Source organism: Neltuma alba, unplaced genomic scaffold (genome assembly GCF_004799145.2).
Source record: "Neltuma alba isolate B1F8T4 unplaced genomic scaffold, ASM479914v2 tig00012554_pilon, whole genome shotgun sequence".
Classification (NCBI taxonomy): Eukaryota; Viridiplantae; Streptophyta; class Magnoliopsida; order Fabales; family Fabaceae; genus Neltuma; species Neltuma alba.
Window position 1 is genome coordinate 20,270 of NW_021637011.1, and position 17,795 is coordinate 38,064.

The following is a 17,795-nucleotide window of genomic DNA, read 5'->3' on the forward strand; positions in this document are numbered from 1 at the left end:
CGCTCAAGTGGCGCTGGCCCTTCATATACTGCTGGGAGCTCTCATGCGAGTGCGAAGCGGCCGGGTTCCTCATCTTCAGAGGAATTGCGAGAGGAGCTCAGACAAGAGTTCGAGGCCAGGATCGTGGAGCGTGATCGTCAGTTCCAGGAGCGTGATCGTCAGCTCCAGACGCAGCTTGACCAGCTCTTGGCAGCTGCTACGGCTCTGCGTCATGTGGTGGTCAGTATAGCTCCAAACATCTCGGTTCCTGACATCCCCGACCTACACATGCCACCAGTCCCGCCCCTACCCCGCCATCCGCCAGTCCAGTCCCAGCAGGTTGAGCGGCCTGCCCACCGTCAGCCGGAGGATTCAGCAGAGGATGATCCCGATGATGCTGCTTCTGCCCCCCACCCATGATTTGCTTTCATTGTATCGGATTTTATTAGAATCTTGATTTTACGGTTTTATATATTATTTAGATATTTATCTAAATTTTATATTTATTTGTTTCCTTTATTGATTTATTTCTATAATTTTATTTATGTCAAGTACTAATTAATATTGAAATATTTATTTATTTATTACAACATCAACATTACAATTTATTAAACACGTTAAACATATTAATTACTCAAAATAATTCTATAATCATTTATTAATTTAATAAATATTATTTTCGTAATGTTATTAATTTATTGTGCGGTATTTCTATTTATATTTAAAAATAATAGCGTTTGTAGCGGTTCAAAAACCTTAGAAAATTCAACTGCTAGAAAATTTGATAATTTCTAACGGTTCTTGTGAACCGCTAGAAAATTGTAGAATTTTCTAGCGGTTCACAATAACCGCTAGAAAATTCAAATAGAGAAATTCTTAACCGCTAGAAATTTCACCAGAACCGCTAGAAAATTAGCAAATTTTACCTAATTTTCTAGTGGTTTTATAACCGCTAGAAAATTCAAAACCGATGGAGAGAAAATTCCCGTTAAACCGCTAGAAATTTCTATCGGTTTGTAACCGATATTTAGAATTTCTAGCGGTTAATAACCGCTGGAAATTGAAATTTTCCGTTAAAACCGCTACAAATTTGTAGCGGTTTTGTAACCGCTACAAAAAAATGACCGTTCCTCCAGCCTCCTTTATAAGCTGAAGCACTTCAACTGAATTTCATTTTAACTTCTCTTTGAGCTCTGTGTCATATTTTCACGAAATTTGAGCATTATTAGTCATGGATAGGTCGTGGATCAACTTGCACCGGTCGACTCCGCAATACTTGGCTGGTCTAAACTATTTCTTGGATTTTGCTTTCGCCAATGCTGCCGTAAATGGTAAGATTCAGTGTCCCTGTCCTAAATGTAATTTCAAAAAGTGGCATCCCAAAGATATTGTTAGGGAACATTTAATCTTTAAGCCTTTTCCGCGAGAGTACGTATTTTGGCAACTACATGGGGAACGGCTAGATATGGGTGCTGAGTCAGTGCCAGTAGTTTCACGGATGGGAGTTCGAGTGGATGAGGCCGATGCCGTGAATGATGCTGTGCGTGATGCTTTTGGTGTTCACGAAAGCTCGAATCCCAACGAAGATGAAGTAGAGGGACCTCAACCGGAGTTTCTAAGAAACGAAACTGCTCGGGAATTTTTTGACCTCATGACCGAAGCTGACAAGCCTCTTTATTCTGGGTGTACAAAGTATTCGAAGTTGTCATTCTTGGTGAGGCTGTATCACATCAAATGCTTGTGCGGTATGACTGACAAGGCGATGTCTATGTTGCTGGAATTACTGGGAGATGCTTTCCCCCAAGCTGAATTCCCTCCGTCTTTTTACGAAGCAAAAAAGATTATTAACAAGCTTGGCTTGAACTATAAGAAGATAGATGCATGCCCAAACGACTGTATGCTATACTGGGGAGATGATGCCAACAAAGAGATTTGTACGAGATGCAAGACGTCACGCTATAAGTCGGTACGGAAGGGCAAGAAGCAAAAGAAGAAACCGGCCAAAATTCTCAGGTACAAATTATTACAGCGTGTTACTTGTTCCGTCTCTAAAAATATTTAGTATTTTAAATTTTTAATATATTATTTTCTTAGATACTTTCCTTTGAAACCACGGTTGCAAAGAATGTATATGTCATCAAAAATGGCTCAGCACATGAGGTGGCACGCGACTGAGGAAAACCTAGATGGTAGGTTAAGGCACCCACGAGACTCGGAGGCGTGGAAAGCGTTTGATGCGAAATTTCCAGACTTTGCCAATGATCCTAGAAATGTACGTCTTGCATTGGCAACCGATGGTTTTAATCCCTTCGGAAACATGAGCACAAGTTACAGTATCTGGCCGGTGGTGTTAATTCCATACAATCTACCACCTTGGATGTGCATGAAGCAGAGCTCCTTTTTGCTTTCCATGATCATTCCTGGCAAGAAAGCACCAGGAAATGATATTGACGTATACCTGCAACCGTTGATACACGAATTGCTCGACCTATGGACGAATGGTGTTGAGGCATATGACTCACATGACAAGCAACTATTCAATCTCCGTGCAGCCTTGATGTGGACAATAAGTGATTTTCCCGGTTTGGGAACTTTGTCTGGCTGGAATGTGCATACTGGGTTGGCCTGTCCTGAGTGCAATTTTGATTCTGTGCCATGTCGCCTTCCACACAGTCGCAAGTGGTGCTTCATAGGACATCGACGGTTCCTTGATTCCAAGCACAGACTTAGATTGCAACGGATTCGCTTCGATGGGAAACAGGAGAAGAGAGATCCTCCTGTTACTTTGTCTGGTATGGATATTTTGCGGCAGTTAGAAGATGTTCATATCGAGTTTGGTAAGAGTGTGGATCCCGAACGATTGGGACGACGATCTCGTGGGACATCTGATACGCAACCTATGCAATGGCGGAAGAGAAGCATATTTTTCACTCTTCCTTATTGGGAATCTAATTTGCTACGACACAGTTTGGATGTTATGCACATTGAAAAAAATGTGTGCGATAATGTGCTATATACGTTGCTCAATGAAGCTGGAAAGTCCAAAGACCATCTCGCAGCTAGAAAAGATTTACGGGCATGGGGAATTCGTGAAGAGGCTTGGCCTGATGAAAACGACAAGTTTCAGCCAGCTAAATTCACCTTGACAAAGCAGAACAAGGATATCTTCCTCTCGACGTTGAAGAACATAAAAGTACCAGATGGATATTCTAGCAACATCTCAAGGTGTATCGATCTACAGGCTCGAAAGGTTACTGGGTTGAAAAGTCATGACTCTCATGTTCTTATGCAACAGTTACTTCCATTGGCCTTGAAAAACACACTTCCTTCTGATGTATCGGTGGTTTTGGTAGAATTATGTTCATTTTTCAAGAAGTTGTGTGCGAAGGTCTTGGTAGCGGAAGAGCTTGATCAGCTGCAAAATAAAATTATTCTTACACTTTGTCACTTGGAGATGATATTTCCTCCATCATTCTTTACTGTTATGGTTCACTTGACTGTCCACCTTGTTCGAGAAGCAAAGGTTGCTGGCCCAGTTCACTATCGATGGATGTACCCTATAGAGAGGTACTAGATTATCTTTTATTCCCGCCTCTTTAAATTTCACATTGTTCTTTCATTTACTCGTAATTATTAATGCAATTTTAACTTACAGGTACTTGGGAAAATTAAAATCATATGTTAGGAATAAGGCATGGCCTGAGGGGTCAATAGCAGAAGGTTATTCCGGAGATGAGGTCCTAACTTTCTGTTCGAGGTACTTTGATGACATGGAGACATCTTTTAACCGCCCGCGTCGCGTAGATGATTCTCCTCCCGGTCCTTCCACGTCAACTTTATTTCCTCCTGTTGGGAAACCAGTTGGAGGATATGAATTCTTCAGACTCACTCCTACAGAGAAACTCCAGGCACACAGACACGTTTTGATAAATTGCAGCCAAGTTGAACCCTTCATGCAGTAAGTATATATATCATATAAGCTCACTAGCTTTTACACTTTATATTTGTTTCTTACTGACTCTTCTAACAAATTACACTTTACTATAGTGAGTTTAGGAGTTATCTCAGGCGTCAGCTACGGGGCCGTGCGCGTTCTGCTGACATTGATAAAAGAGTCCACAAAGAGTTTCCCAGTTGGTTTACACGTCGAATACGTAATGACAACAGCCCATACACAGATGAATTCAGAGCTCTTTCTCTCGGTCCGTTAGACCATGCACGAAGGTTTACCGCGTACAATGTCAACGGCTTCAAGTTCTGTACGGTTGCACGTGATCAGGGATTGCTCACACAAAACTCTGGAGTTTGCGGGACATTCGGAACGAGATGTTATGCTAGCAGTAGTGATGGCGATATGCGCTTTGGAGGCGTCACTTACTATGGAAAGCTAATTGACATTATTGAGTTGACTTACCAGCTTTTCACCGTGACACTGTTCAAATGCTCCTGGGCAAATACGACAACTTCACGGGGACTCGCTACTGACCATTTGGGCATCACCTCAGTCAATTTCTCTAGACTTATTCATACGGGGGCATCTGAAGATGATGAGCCATATATCCTTGCTTCTGAGGCACACCAAATTTACTATGTCGAGGACGAGAAACATAAAGACTGGAATATGGTCGTTCACCTCAAGCCACGGGATCTTTACGATATGGGTGATGGTGACATTATTTACGACAGTGAACCCTTCCAACCCTCGAATTTTGAAGACTTCTTTCCTCAAGGAGATGATAATTTGCCACTTATCAGGTACACGTCTTTTCTTAAATTATTTAAATAATTAACTACTAATTACTAATTTTTTCCAAATACAACATAAATTTAACAAATTTTTTTAAAATATGTCCTTTCAGGCCGGATGATGATGGAGAGTAGCAGCATCCAAAATAAATTATTTAACAAATTTTTCGTCCATAAATACATATGTATAAATTAAAATTCGTAAAATTTTTTTAAAAATAAAAAAATTTTCATTTGTAGCGGTTCATAACCGCTACAAATTTTTTCACGAAATTGTAATTTGTAGCGGTTATTAACCGCTACAAATTACAATTTCGTGAAAAAATTTGTAGCGGTTATGAACCGCTACAAAATACATACCTGTAAATTAAAATTCGTTCAGATTTTAAAAATAAAAAATACTAAATTTCTAGCGGTTAATAACCGCTACATATATAACCGCTACTAATTACTAGCGCTTTATATACGCTAGAAAATGAATAACAGCTACAAAATGTTATAAAACGCTACAAAAACACCGCTACAAATGTGTCGCTGATCTCTATAAATACCATATCTTCTCTACATTCATTTACTCCATCTCTTTTCCTTCCTCTCCTATTCTTCTTCATAATTCTCTCTTTTTTTCTTACTATCTCATATTGTGGTTTTTTTCTCTTTACTCTATGGTAAGTGAATTTTATTTTATAATTCATTGTATCTTTTATTTGTTTTTATTTAAAATTTACTAACATATTTATTTCTCCTTTCCTTTCAGATTTTTCTTCTCCACATTTGTCATGCCCTCCTCAACTGATTCAAATACTCATCAACTTAATACTATAGGTTCAATATTCCAAAATATATCATCTTCAATTCAACTATCTTATTAAATATTCAATTAAATTATCTTATTAGATTAAATTCACTTCTTTTAACACATTCATAATTTAATTACATATTTTTTATTACAAAATTTGAATATATAAAATGTAACATATAACTAATTATACAAATTAACAAAAATTCTTCAAAATAATTTATTTAATGGTTTTTAAAATTATAATATGAAAAACCATAAATTTTTTTTTCTGGCACGGTAAACATTTCTAGCGGTTCAGAACCGCTAGAAATATTTCGTCAAATTTAAATTTCGCGCCAAACTTTCTAGCGGTTAAAACCGCTAGAAAAGTTTTCCCGCCATTCTAAAAATTCAATTGGTGTGAAAATTTAATTTCCCAAACATTTCTAGCGGTTCTATAACCGCTAGTAATTTTCGCGCGCTACTGAAATTATTTAATTCCCGTTTAGCAGGTTTCTAGCGGTTATAAACCGCTAGAAATTTTTTCCGGGGAAAGTTTCTAGCGGTTTTATAACCGCTAGGAATGTGTCTCCTTCAGATATTTTCTAGCGGTTCGGAACCGCTAGAAATTTTCTATCGTTTGACCATGATGTGTAGCGGTTGCGATAACCGCTAGAAATTTTTTCTAACACCTGTTTTTCTAGCGGTTTCCTTAACCGCTACAAATGTTATTTGTTGCGGTTAAAACCGCTAGAAATGTAACACCATAACCGCTAGAATTAACATATTTTTTTGTAGTGAAAGGTATTATTATACTCACAACATGTTGTGGCTAAGTAGGAATCTAGCTTTACATGAAGGAAAAATCAAGCAGCCAACTTCAATTTTACAAGAAATAAAGGGTTTCATCGCTTTTTCAGACATTGCTTGTTCATGGGAATGCTCTCACAGGGATGTTGATATCCATAATCAAAGTATTACTAAAGCAGTAGTCTCGAGTATCAAAATGGTGGACAATTATTCTCTAAAAAAATAAAAAGCAAGAATAGGGACTTGCATTGCAATATTACAGTCTCCTTACATAGAGGGATATAGCATCAATTCCTCCTCTAGAAAGAGAGACACTAGTAGGACTTGTGTTCTGTAGCCAGTGTCTCAGAGCAATTCTTCTTTGGATAAATAGTTATGCACGTATCATCTGTTGGAGTTAAAGTGTTATAGTAATATGTTTACTTATTTATTGGAACAATGTGTGTGTGTTTTTTTGCTTATGGTGCAACTTGTTTGATTAGCTTACAAGTCAAATCTTCTATTGCACATTATTATTGCAGTTAATATCATCTTTAATCCATGAAATTTCAGCTTAATCATTTTAATTTTGGTTTCTGAAATTTGAAAACTAATGGTTTTGGTCTTTAAAACATTGTCTATTTTAAGAACAAAAAATCTTTAGGCAAACCAAAATGAAATCAAATTTTAGAAACTAAAACTACTGATTTCAAATTTTAGAAATCAAAATCAAAATGAGATCAAATTTTAGGGACTAAAGATAATATTAACCATTATTATGTTAGCAAAAACCTACGTCCAAAAGTTGTAATCAATCTAATACGATAAAGTATTAAAGAAAATCGGGATATTTGATGGCAAAAAGAATAAAAATCGGATACTTTGATTTTCTGTCTCAATGCAAATTGAGGATGGTTGTGGGAAATAAAATATTACTACAATAAAAGTAGAATATGCTTTTCCCCAAAAAAAAAAAAAGGATAGGCAGATTTATTTTTATTAAAGAATACATATAGAGACCTCTTTTAAAAATTATACTATCTCCAGTTCTAATTATAAGAGCTAGTTGACTAATTTGAGGAAATTAAGGAAAGAAGCTAAGTTAGTTATTTATAATAAATAGGTGTTGTCTTTTCTAAAATATCCTTGCTAATCAAGTGTATTAGTTAGAACTACCATTATTAGAAGAACTACATTGGGAAAAAATATATAAATATGAGAGACAAAGTAGATTAGGGTCTTATATTTAGGACCAAAATAAAAATCAAATAAGGTCTTATATTAAGGACTGGAGGTAGTATTACTCGAACATCTCTTCTATTATTAAAATTATCTTTCCTGCGTAGGGATTTTTAAAGTGGCTGTTTCGTGATAGCAAAAGATTCTGAGAAGGAAGGACTTTCCATAAATATTCCAAGGAAAGAAGTAGCTATATATAGGAGGAAATGCAATGATCCAATGGGAAATTTCTAATTTTGAAGAAAAATATTTAAAATAAGTTGAAGAGCATGATGGTCTTTTTGAAAAAATAATTCGATTTTTGTATGATTTGACTGTTAATTAACTATCTATTGGTCTTCAAAACAATAACTCTAGATACTTTATAGTCATCAATATTGGTTCACAGAGGTCTTTTTAGTGAAATTTTACCTAAAATAAATGCTATCATTCCATCTATTAGCTTATTAAATGACTCTCGCAAGACAGGTATACGGCTAATTATATTCATTGTGGTGCGGAGAATCCATCAATGGACATATTTAATAATATCTTTGTCAAATACCTGTCTTCTATTTAAGATTCAAGAAACAAGACATTATCCCCATTGGAATTTGGATTTTTCAGGTTTAATTTGAACAGTATGAATTTAACTTTTTAATTTATTTTTAAAAAATTATTTTAATGCATACAAAATCTAAAATAATATAGATAATGTAATCTTATTAATAAATTGTTAGTTGAGATGGTAGACAGTCTCACTCCCATAAAAAGAAGAACAAAGTTTAAATCCTCATAAACACATTTGTTGAGACGACTTTAATCTTAGGGGGTGTTTGGAAGCACTTTTCCACAGAACAAGGCAAATTCCTCCATATATTTACTCCATACACCGTAAAAGCACCTTTAAAACCATGGTTTTAATCCATCTAATTAATTAGTCCCCAGGTTATTAGCACCAAAACTTTCTCCTCAAGGAAAATGCTCATCAATGCTATATATATGTGTAAGTCACCAAAGCGACCATCTCATTGTTTCCCCCCAAAAATTTTCCAAAAGATCCCGTCTTAATATGTACTGCACGCAACTTCGCTCTTGATCACATGTGGACTAAAAAACCATTACTAATATTGTTGATATTACACGAAAACTTCTTCTTCTTCTTTTTTTAATAGGAGGACAAATAATAGCGATGTATAAATAGTGATGATAGAGTAATGAATTGTTTGGGTGGGGCAATAATAAAGAGAAGCACGACAAAGAAAAATGAGGCCAGAAGTAGTGGAAGTAATCTCTGCACAAATCGTGAAACCTTCGTCTCCTACACCTCAACATCTTCGTCGCTATAATCTCTCCTTCCTCGACCAGATCACTCCCCAAGTCAACAATTCTATGGTCTACTTCTTCGATGCTGCTGCACAAAAATTCGACATCATCGACATCTCCGACCGCCTCAAGAGATCGCTATCTCAAGTCTTAACTCAGTATTACCCACTCGCAGGAAGACTCATGGCCAAGAACTTAACCGTAGAGTGCAACGACGAGGGTGTCCCATACACAGAAGCCAGAGTCCGGTGCCGCCTCAGCCACGTCATCGACGACCCTTCTCCGGCCGACGTTGGCGAACTACTTCCGTTTAAAATGGATGAAGCCGTTGACACAGTCCTAGGTGTTCAGTTTAATGTCTTTGAATGTGGCGGAATGGCCATTGGTATATGCATCTCCCACAAGATCGCCGATGCACTGTCTTACTTCCAGTTCGTGAAGAGCTGGGCCACCGTGACACGCGGCGGCAACCCGGAACACATCACGACCCACTTCGAATCATCCGCACTCTTCCCGCCAAAACACATGCCGGGATACGACCCGGATTGTCTCGTCCCGAAGGAAAAGATCGTGTGCAACAGATTCGTATTTGAAGCATCTGCAGTAGAATCTCTGAGATCAAAATACTCGGAGAAGGTGGCGAAGAACATTCTGGAAGGCCAGAAACCACCTTCAAGAGTTGAAGTATTGTCAACTTTCATATGGACGAGGTTTCTTGAAGCCACTAAGGGGGAGAAGAAGAAGAAGAAGGAAGCAAAAAGAAAAAGATTCAGTTGGTGGCATGGGCAGCAAATCTACGACCAAGAATGGATCCTCCATTACCAGAATATGCGTTCGGCAACTATTACTGGCCGATGAGAACGTTTCCAACGTTAGACGAGAAAGGAGAATGTCATGATATGGGAAGGAAGTTAAGAGAAGAGTTAAATAAGATGGATAAGGGTTTTATTGCGAAGCTTCGAGAATGTGAACAGTGGAATCCTCAACAGAAGAAAGAAGAGATGGTTAGATCAACTGGTGGTGGGGAAGAAGGAGAGATTGCCGCGTTTGCTTTCTCTTCATTGTGTTGGTTTCCGGTATACGAGGTTGATTTTGGTTGGGGGAATCCGACGTGGGTGGGACCGCCAACGTGGAAATTTAAGAATGTGGTTACCTTCAAAGACACTAAGTCAAGCGGTGGCATTGAAGCTTATGTTAGCCTCACGGAGGAGGACATGGCTAAATTTGAACACGATGAGCAACTTCTCGCACATGTTTCTACTGCGGGGTTAAAATGATGTTTTACTTGCTCTGGATTTATCGTATGGCTTGGTTGTTTATTTTAGGGTTTACTGTACTATAGTCAATTGTCCACTTTCATTTGTCAACTATATAATAAGTTTCTTGATGATGGAAAGTCATAATCGGCTTTACTTTGTTTGGTACTAAGGAGTCAAAAGTCTAATCTCCCAAGAAAGTGTTATAAAATGTTTACTTGTTAATTTGAATCAATAATGTAATTTTGATTAGGAACTTGTTGGTAGAATGATTAGGTTACAAGAGTTTTTTTTTTGTACTACACACAGGTATTTTCCGGTTAAAAATAATCCTATTCGAAATACTGTTGAGCACAAAATATGAACATTTTTCTTAACAAGGATTTGAACTTTAGTTCGCTATTCTGTTAGACCCAATCCTTGTTGGTAACTTACGAGAGTTTTTTTCTTTTTTTGGGCTAGGGTAGCTTACAAGAGTTAATAAATTTGTCAAATACTACTCAAATCAACTAAATTATTTACTATGCTCTCTAATATGATAAAGCATTTTTAAAACGGATGTTAGCTTCATCATCTAACTTCTGATACTTGCTAGCTATTCTAGTTTGATTTGAAAACACATGAATTCTTTTATTTAGAAGATAGACACTAACAACTTAAAATTAAACCAAGAGATCATTGGTAGCTTGCACGCATTGTCTAAGCTCAATTTTCTGTTTATAAAAAGTTTTCGATTGGTTTTATTCATAAAGAAAAAATTCAAAAGTTTAACCTTATAAGCTTAAACAAAGTAATTTAAAACGTTTACCGTAACAATTAGTAAATTTTCTGTCAGCGCATAACTTCTCGTTAGATTGATTATTAGTTCACAAAAGTCAGGAGTTACTTGTGCCCCTCACGCACGCTTCGTAAGTGGCTAGCTAAGACAAGTTATAACTTGTAAATGAAGGAGATATATATGTGTATATGTGTGTGTGTGTGTGTGTGTGTGTGTGTGTGTGTATTAGATTTAATAAAATGAATGAGCAAGCCGGATTTTAATTTTATATTATACACACACAAATATGTTGTACTCTTCGTGTCATAAATGATGTAGCAACTAGTAAAGGGTGAATTTTACTACCACCTCTGGTGCTTAATACTACCTCTAGTTCTTAATATAAGAGCTAATTAACTAATTTAAGTACGTAGATTAAAAAATTTATTATATTAGTTATTTATAATAAATATATGTTCTCTTTCTAAAATATCCTTACTAATATGTGTATTAGCTAAAACTACTATTTGATGGAACGTTTAACATGTGCAACTACTGCAAGGACTACTTTGACAAAAAATAAATAAATATGAAAGACAAAATAGAATAGAGTCTTGTATTTAGGACCAAATTAAAAGTCAAACTAGCTCTTATATTAATGACTGAAGATAGTATAACGTAAGAGCTAGTTGACCAATTTGAGTAAATTAAAAAAATTAGTTTAGTTATTTGTAATAAATAAGTATTGTCTTTTCAAAAATATTATTACTAATCAAATGTATTAATTAGAATTATCATTACTACAACAACTATATTAAAAAAAAAAGGGATAAATATAAGAAACGAAATAGCTTGGATCTTATATTTAGAATCAAAACAGAAGTCAAATTAGTTTTTACATTAAGGACCAGAGATATTATTAAATGTAAGAAATTAATATATTTTATCTCTTGTATTTATTTTTTCTTTCAAACTAATTTATCAAACTCATAAATTGATATTCCCTCCGGTTTATAATATAAAAAGTTGATTATAAAAAATTTTGGTCTAAAATATAAAAGGTTGACAGGAATACAGGATAATTAATGATAGTTTTTTACTTTTAACCTTTGTTACAAGAAGGAGAGAGAATTTTAAATGTAAGAGAAATGAGAGTAAATCAAAAAGTAAAATAGGTAATTTTTATCAATTTGAAACAAATTTAATAACTTAACATTTAAAAATATCAAATCCTACCTACGCCACTTTCTAAAACGAATCCTCCCGTGGGAGCTCCAACACAGGTGACGGCTATGGCTTGATGACTTGCTGCCGCCGGGATCTTTCTGTTTGAACTTTAAAATTTCAATTTAGGTGTTGCACTTTTCTGAAATCATGTATGTGGGGGTTCCAATTCGAGCATTTCATATTTTCAAAGTTTTTTATTAGCCATTTTCCCAATTGTTAAGATCTAGAAAAATTGAGAAAAAAATATGAGACGTTATTTTGCATATTTGTAAGATTTACGAAGAGTTTTAAATCCTCAAAAGTGGTCTAAATTAAGGAGTATTCATCACCGAACTCAAAAATAGGTTTGGACTAAACATAGGCCCAAACTGCACTGCCCGTGACCAAAGAGATTAGGTTCAGATTGCCAATCGATAATGGGCCAATGGGATAGCAAAAGCAAGCTTATGAATAAGCTATTTTATGGACTAAAGGACCAAATGGATGGAGTCTAGTAAAAAAAAAAAAAAAAGGAGTTTTTCATAATTTGAAAAATTAATATTCGAATTTCTATTAAAAATTATGTTCACATTTAGTACTTAACACTCAAACAAGATTGCCTTATAAATTTTTTTTTTATTTTTAGAAGTTTTCCTTTTTAGTACTATTCCATCCCCTCTATTTTCCTTTAGTAACTTTTTTTTCTCCATCCAAACATAGTTTAGATTTCACCTGGAGTAAGCCTTCTAGTCATCTCTCCTTCCCTTCTTTCTTCCATTTGCAGCGTTCTTGAGAATATGATAAGGTATATAAATACACACACACACATATATGCGCATTATTTGCAAGTATATTGTTGATATTCTTAAACAAGTATTAACAAGGCAAAAATCATTCTTATAGAACAATTATATCATGATACTGGCATCATCCGTTATCGTTCCAATGACATATAACCATGCATCAACAAGACGGCCGGCAGAAAATATTATGTGTGTGCTTCAATTAATTATTGGGATTGTTAATAACACCAAAAAGTGTATTAACAAAAGTGATCGACCTAGACTTTATATATAAATTGAGTAATATAAACATAAAGGAATATCCTAAATAAGAGACGCCAGTAAGAAGAGCACAAAACTGTCTGTTTCGGCCAGCAGAAGAGAATTAAGAAAACAGCTAGACAGAAAAAACAAAACAGCTAGCTTATACTATAGGATTAATTCGTTAATAACTTGTTGCCAATGGATATCGATCTACCAGGATACATACCTGATCTAACTCGAATTATTTACAAATATTTCAATGATTTAAATTTTATTACCTTACACTTAATATAATAGCTAGTTGGAGATTCCGTTTTGTCCTAAATATAAGATTTCAATCCACTTTATCTTCAATATTTATCCTAATGACAGACGATTGCATATATTAAGAAGTTTATATCAAAAGATATTTTCAATACACATAATTAGGATAAGGTATTTTAAGTAAGACAACATCTATTTTTTACAAATAACTAATTTAACTAATTTTTTAATATTTATAAATTAGTTATCTAACTCTTATATTAATCACAAAATGCAGTATTAAATTTTGTTTAATTATCATTGTCTCTTTCTCTAGTTAATATCACAATTTTTTAGTTTTAAAAATGTGGGTCATCTGCGTTTAAACGCTTACCGGTCCCAAAGATGCAAGTTCTAGCGTGTCTTAATATAAATAGATACATGCACTAATGATAACCAGAAGCACTGAGAAAATGAAGATAGAAGTTGAAATAATCTCTAAGGAAATCGTAAAGCCTTGCTCTCCTACACCTCAACATCTTCGTCATTACCATCTCTCCTTCCTCGATCAGTTATGTCCGGAAGTCAACAATTCATGGGTCTATTTCTACGATACTCGCACTTCAAACCTAGGATGCATCGACGACGATGCTTCCGACCACCTCAAGAAATCATTATCTAAAGTCTTATCCGACTACTACCCACTCGCCGGAAAACTCATAGATAACAGTTTCGTAGACTGCAACGACGACGGCGTCCCTTACATAGAAACCAGAGTCAGGTGTCGCCTCAACCACGTCATCGAGAATCCCTCTCCGGCCGTCGTCAGCAAACTGCTTCCCTATGAAATGGATGAAGCCGTCGACACACTTCTCGGAGTCCAAGTCAACGCCTTCGATTGCTGCGGAATGGCCATCGGAGTAAGCATCTCCCACAAGGTTGCCGATGCGCTGTCGTATTTCCAGTTCGTCAAGAGCTGGGCCGCCGTAAGCCGTGGCGAACCAGAACAAAAAATCAGAACCCACTTCCAATCTTCCTCACTCTTCCCACCAAAAGACATGTCGGGATACAACCTTGAATTTCACATCGACAAAATCGTGTGCAGGAGGTTCAGTTTTGAAGCATCAGTGATAGAATCTCTGAGAGCAAAACATTCCGAAAAGATGAAGAACCTTCTTGATGATGAAGACAATCAAAAACCCCCTTCAAGAATAGAAGTACTGTCAACTTTCATATGGACAAGATTTCAGGAAGCCACTAAAGAAGAAGGAAGCAGGAAAATTCACTTAGTCGCATGGACAGTGGATCTCCGCCAAAGAATGGAGCCTCCATTACCAGAATATGCGTTTGGCAACTATGTGTGGTTGATTCGAACGTTTCCAACGTTAGACGAGAAAGGAGAGTGTAATGACCTTGGAATGAAGTTAAGAGAGGAACTAAATAAAATAGACCAGGATTTCATTGTGAAGCTTGGAGAAGGTGAAAATCAGTGGAAAGCTGATCAACAGAGAAGTAGCAGTGGTGATGGGGAAGAAATAGTGGCGTTTGCTTTCAGTTCGTTGTGCAGGTTTCCAGTGTACGAGGTTGATTTTGGATGGGGGAATCCGACGTGGGCAGGACCACCTACGTGGAAATTCAAGAACGCTGTTGTGTTTAAAGACGCCATATCTGGCGGTGGTATTGAAGCTTATGTGAGTCTCGCTGAGGAGGACATGACAAAATTAGAAAGTGACGAGGAATTTCGGGCACATGTTTCTACCACAGGGTTAACTTAATCGACGATCATGTTTCTGGGTATATTTGTGAGGGTCGGGTGCTTTTCTCACAATTTAACTCATTCTGTTCTTGTCCTGTCGATTGTCCATCCACTGTCCTCAGTAAACGACGAGAGTTAATTGGTTGATTGATAGCAAGTTAACGGTTTGTTTCGTAAGGATAATGTCAAAAATCTTGTCTTCTATGAAGTATTTGGAGGCATTTGAATATAGTTGTTTCAGTTTATACATGTTCAGACATGTGATTGTCTTGTCCAATGACGCATTGTTTATCATAGTGCCAACTAGATGGTTCATATTTTATTATTATGAGAACTAGGTTATATAGTTTCTAATTTGCTTTTCAGTCCCATGAAGCCTCATTTATTTTCAGTTTTTCCCATGTCTGTGTGATGACCACAAGTCCAAAAAAAAAAGTAGACCAATTCCAAAAGACTAGCATATTAAGAAGGTGAGTCTCTTGAATATATAAACCCCACCATGTTTGTGAAACTTCTCAATATAAACCCATAACAGTTTATGACTCAAAGAAAGCAAAAGTTACGCAAGTTAATATTAGTAGTATCAAAATCATTTTGGCAATCGGTTTAGTAATTTGAGCATAACTTTCAAGTTTTGTTTGAATTGGGGTTAAAATGAGAAAGAGGTTATTAGAAAGAAAAACTTCCATTTGTTTCAGTTACTGCTTTTGAGAGTCTCCCCACCTAGTTTTATTTCCTCTTTATTATTTTGTTTCCCATCCGAACTTAAAAGGTTAATTTGCATACAATCTTGGACTGAAGTGGTTCAAGATGCATTGGAAATCTAAGAGAAAGGGATACAGCTTTCATGTTTTAATTGCTTGCTCCTTGATTTGCGTTTTGAGGTTGATGATTAATTGTCTCAACATTTTTGTTAATTCAATTTTATTTTCCATGCCATTCTGTTTGTCTGACCAACTTATAGAGTCAGTTGGGAATTTTAATTGAACTTGGAAATTAAAATAGAGCTCGAACTGAGTACTATAAAACTATGATTATCCAAATCTATTCTGTGCGAAAAATAGAAGGGACTAGTGTACTTTTGACGGAGTAGAGCAGTAGTGGTCATCGAAAGTTAAGCTTTGTGAGGGATTATAACATTATAGCTTTGAATAATCTATGTGTATTGAAAAATATTTATAAATGTAACACCTTATTTTCAAATTTTTTTTCCTAAAGCATAAGTATTCATTGAATAGAACATTTTGTAAACTTTGAGTAGAAAACAAGAAGTGGAATCCCAAACACGCAGGTAGTGGGTCTAGTGGAGGGTTACCCATCAAAAAAATCCACAAATATTTTTAGGCTTCAAAGCGTCCACAGTTATAAAACCAAATGCTTTTAAAATAACTAGTTTTAAATCTTCCAAGCAATAGGGTTGGATCTGGTAGAAAAAGTTAGTCTTCCATAATATGATAAATCAAGTTTTAAATCCTCGATAAGAGAGGTGCATATATTTAGTGTCAGATAGTGCTTTCCAATAGTAAGATACTTGTGCTTACAAAAAAAAATTTTAAATCTAAAATTTGTAATAATTAATTGACTAATTCCTACGCAATTTTTTAAAAAAAAAAAATTGTGCAGTTTTTTTATACGTAAAACATCTTTTATTACTGGGCAGTTGCCAACTACCAATAAATTGTTGATTATCTAACGAAAGCTACCACTCTCTTCTTATAAGTAGTAAGGAAAAAGTATATTTCCTGTAGAATAATTAATAAATTTATTTTTAATTTTACCTCTATTGACTTTAGATAAAAAAAAAATAAAAAATATTTTTTTCACTAAAAGTGGAACAGAGTAGTATTATAAATGTGATAATGCGATGTAAAATGAACAAGTGAATGGGAAAGGGATGAGATCGAGAGAGAGAAAGGAGAGCAAATAAGAGATAAACTGAAGGGAAATAATCGTTTGTAAATTCCATGTCCAGGTCTAGTATATATAGAATGAAAACCAAAATCTACTTATAGTAAAATATAATACAACTATTCTAATAATAAAATACTCAATCCAGTCCTATATATAAGCTCCAAATTTGGAGAGAGATGTGTGATCCATTTTATAATTGAATTAAGTTTCAATTAAGATTTGTCTAATATTTAATACATTTTTTAATGCTGTCTTTAATTATTTATTTCTCACATTTGCCATACCATCTTGTCATAATGCCCCATATGTTCTTTTTATCATTTTTCTCATTTATTATAAGGCATATTTGAACAAAACTAAACTAATTTTAACTACTTGTTCACTATCTGTAAATTAGTTATTTAAAGTTTCTAATAAGAACAGGGAGGAACTATTACAATACTAATAAATCCTAGAATAATGATAGATCCAAATAAATTCAATATATCCTAAAATTATATTTTACCCGAAATTATTTCCTACCCCATATTCCATCGCAATGTCATTAAACAACCACATGAATACAATGTTGATTATCAATAAATTTGAAGACTTTAAAGATCAATTGCGTAATCGATGTAAGGCAGAACTTTACTACAATGAAAGTTCGGATACATTCCTGAAGCCCAAATTGAAGCTGAGAATCAAAGAGATTGACCAAAAAGCTAGGAAAACAGGAGGGAAATTGGACTTCAGGCTTACAAATTTGGTCAATGTTAACCTCAAAATTAACAGATTAAAG

General features: G+C 35.3%; 1 protein-coding gene and 1 pseudogene across 1 annotated transcript; both read left to right on the top strand.

The window, feature by feature from the left end:
- Nucleotides 1–8,720: 8,720 nt before the first annotated feature.
- LOC114728564 (vinorine synthase-like) lies at nucleotides 8,721–10,347 on the top strand (annotated as a pseudogene).
- Nucleotides 10,348–13,796: 3,449 nt separating this feature from the next.
- Nucleotides 13,797–15,122, top strand: LOC114728563 (vinorine synthase-like). Its single transcript, XM_028915472.1, has one exon. It carries the CDS (start codon nucleotides 13,797–13,799, stop codon nucleotides 15,120–15,122), a length of 1,326 nt encoding a protein of 441 aa, XP_028771305.1.
- The last annotated feature ends 2,673 nt before the right edge of the window (nucleotides 15,123–17,795 follow it).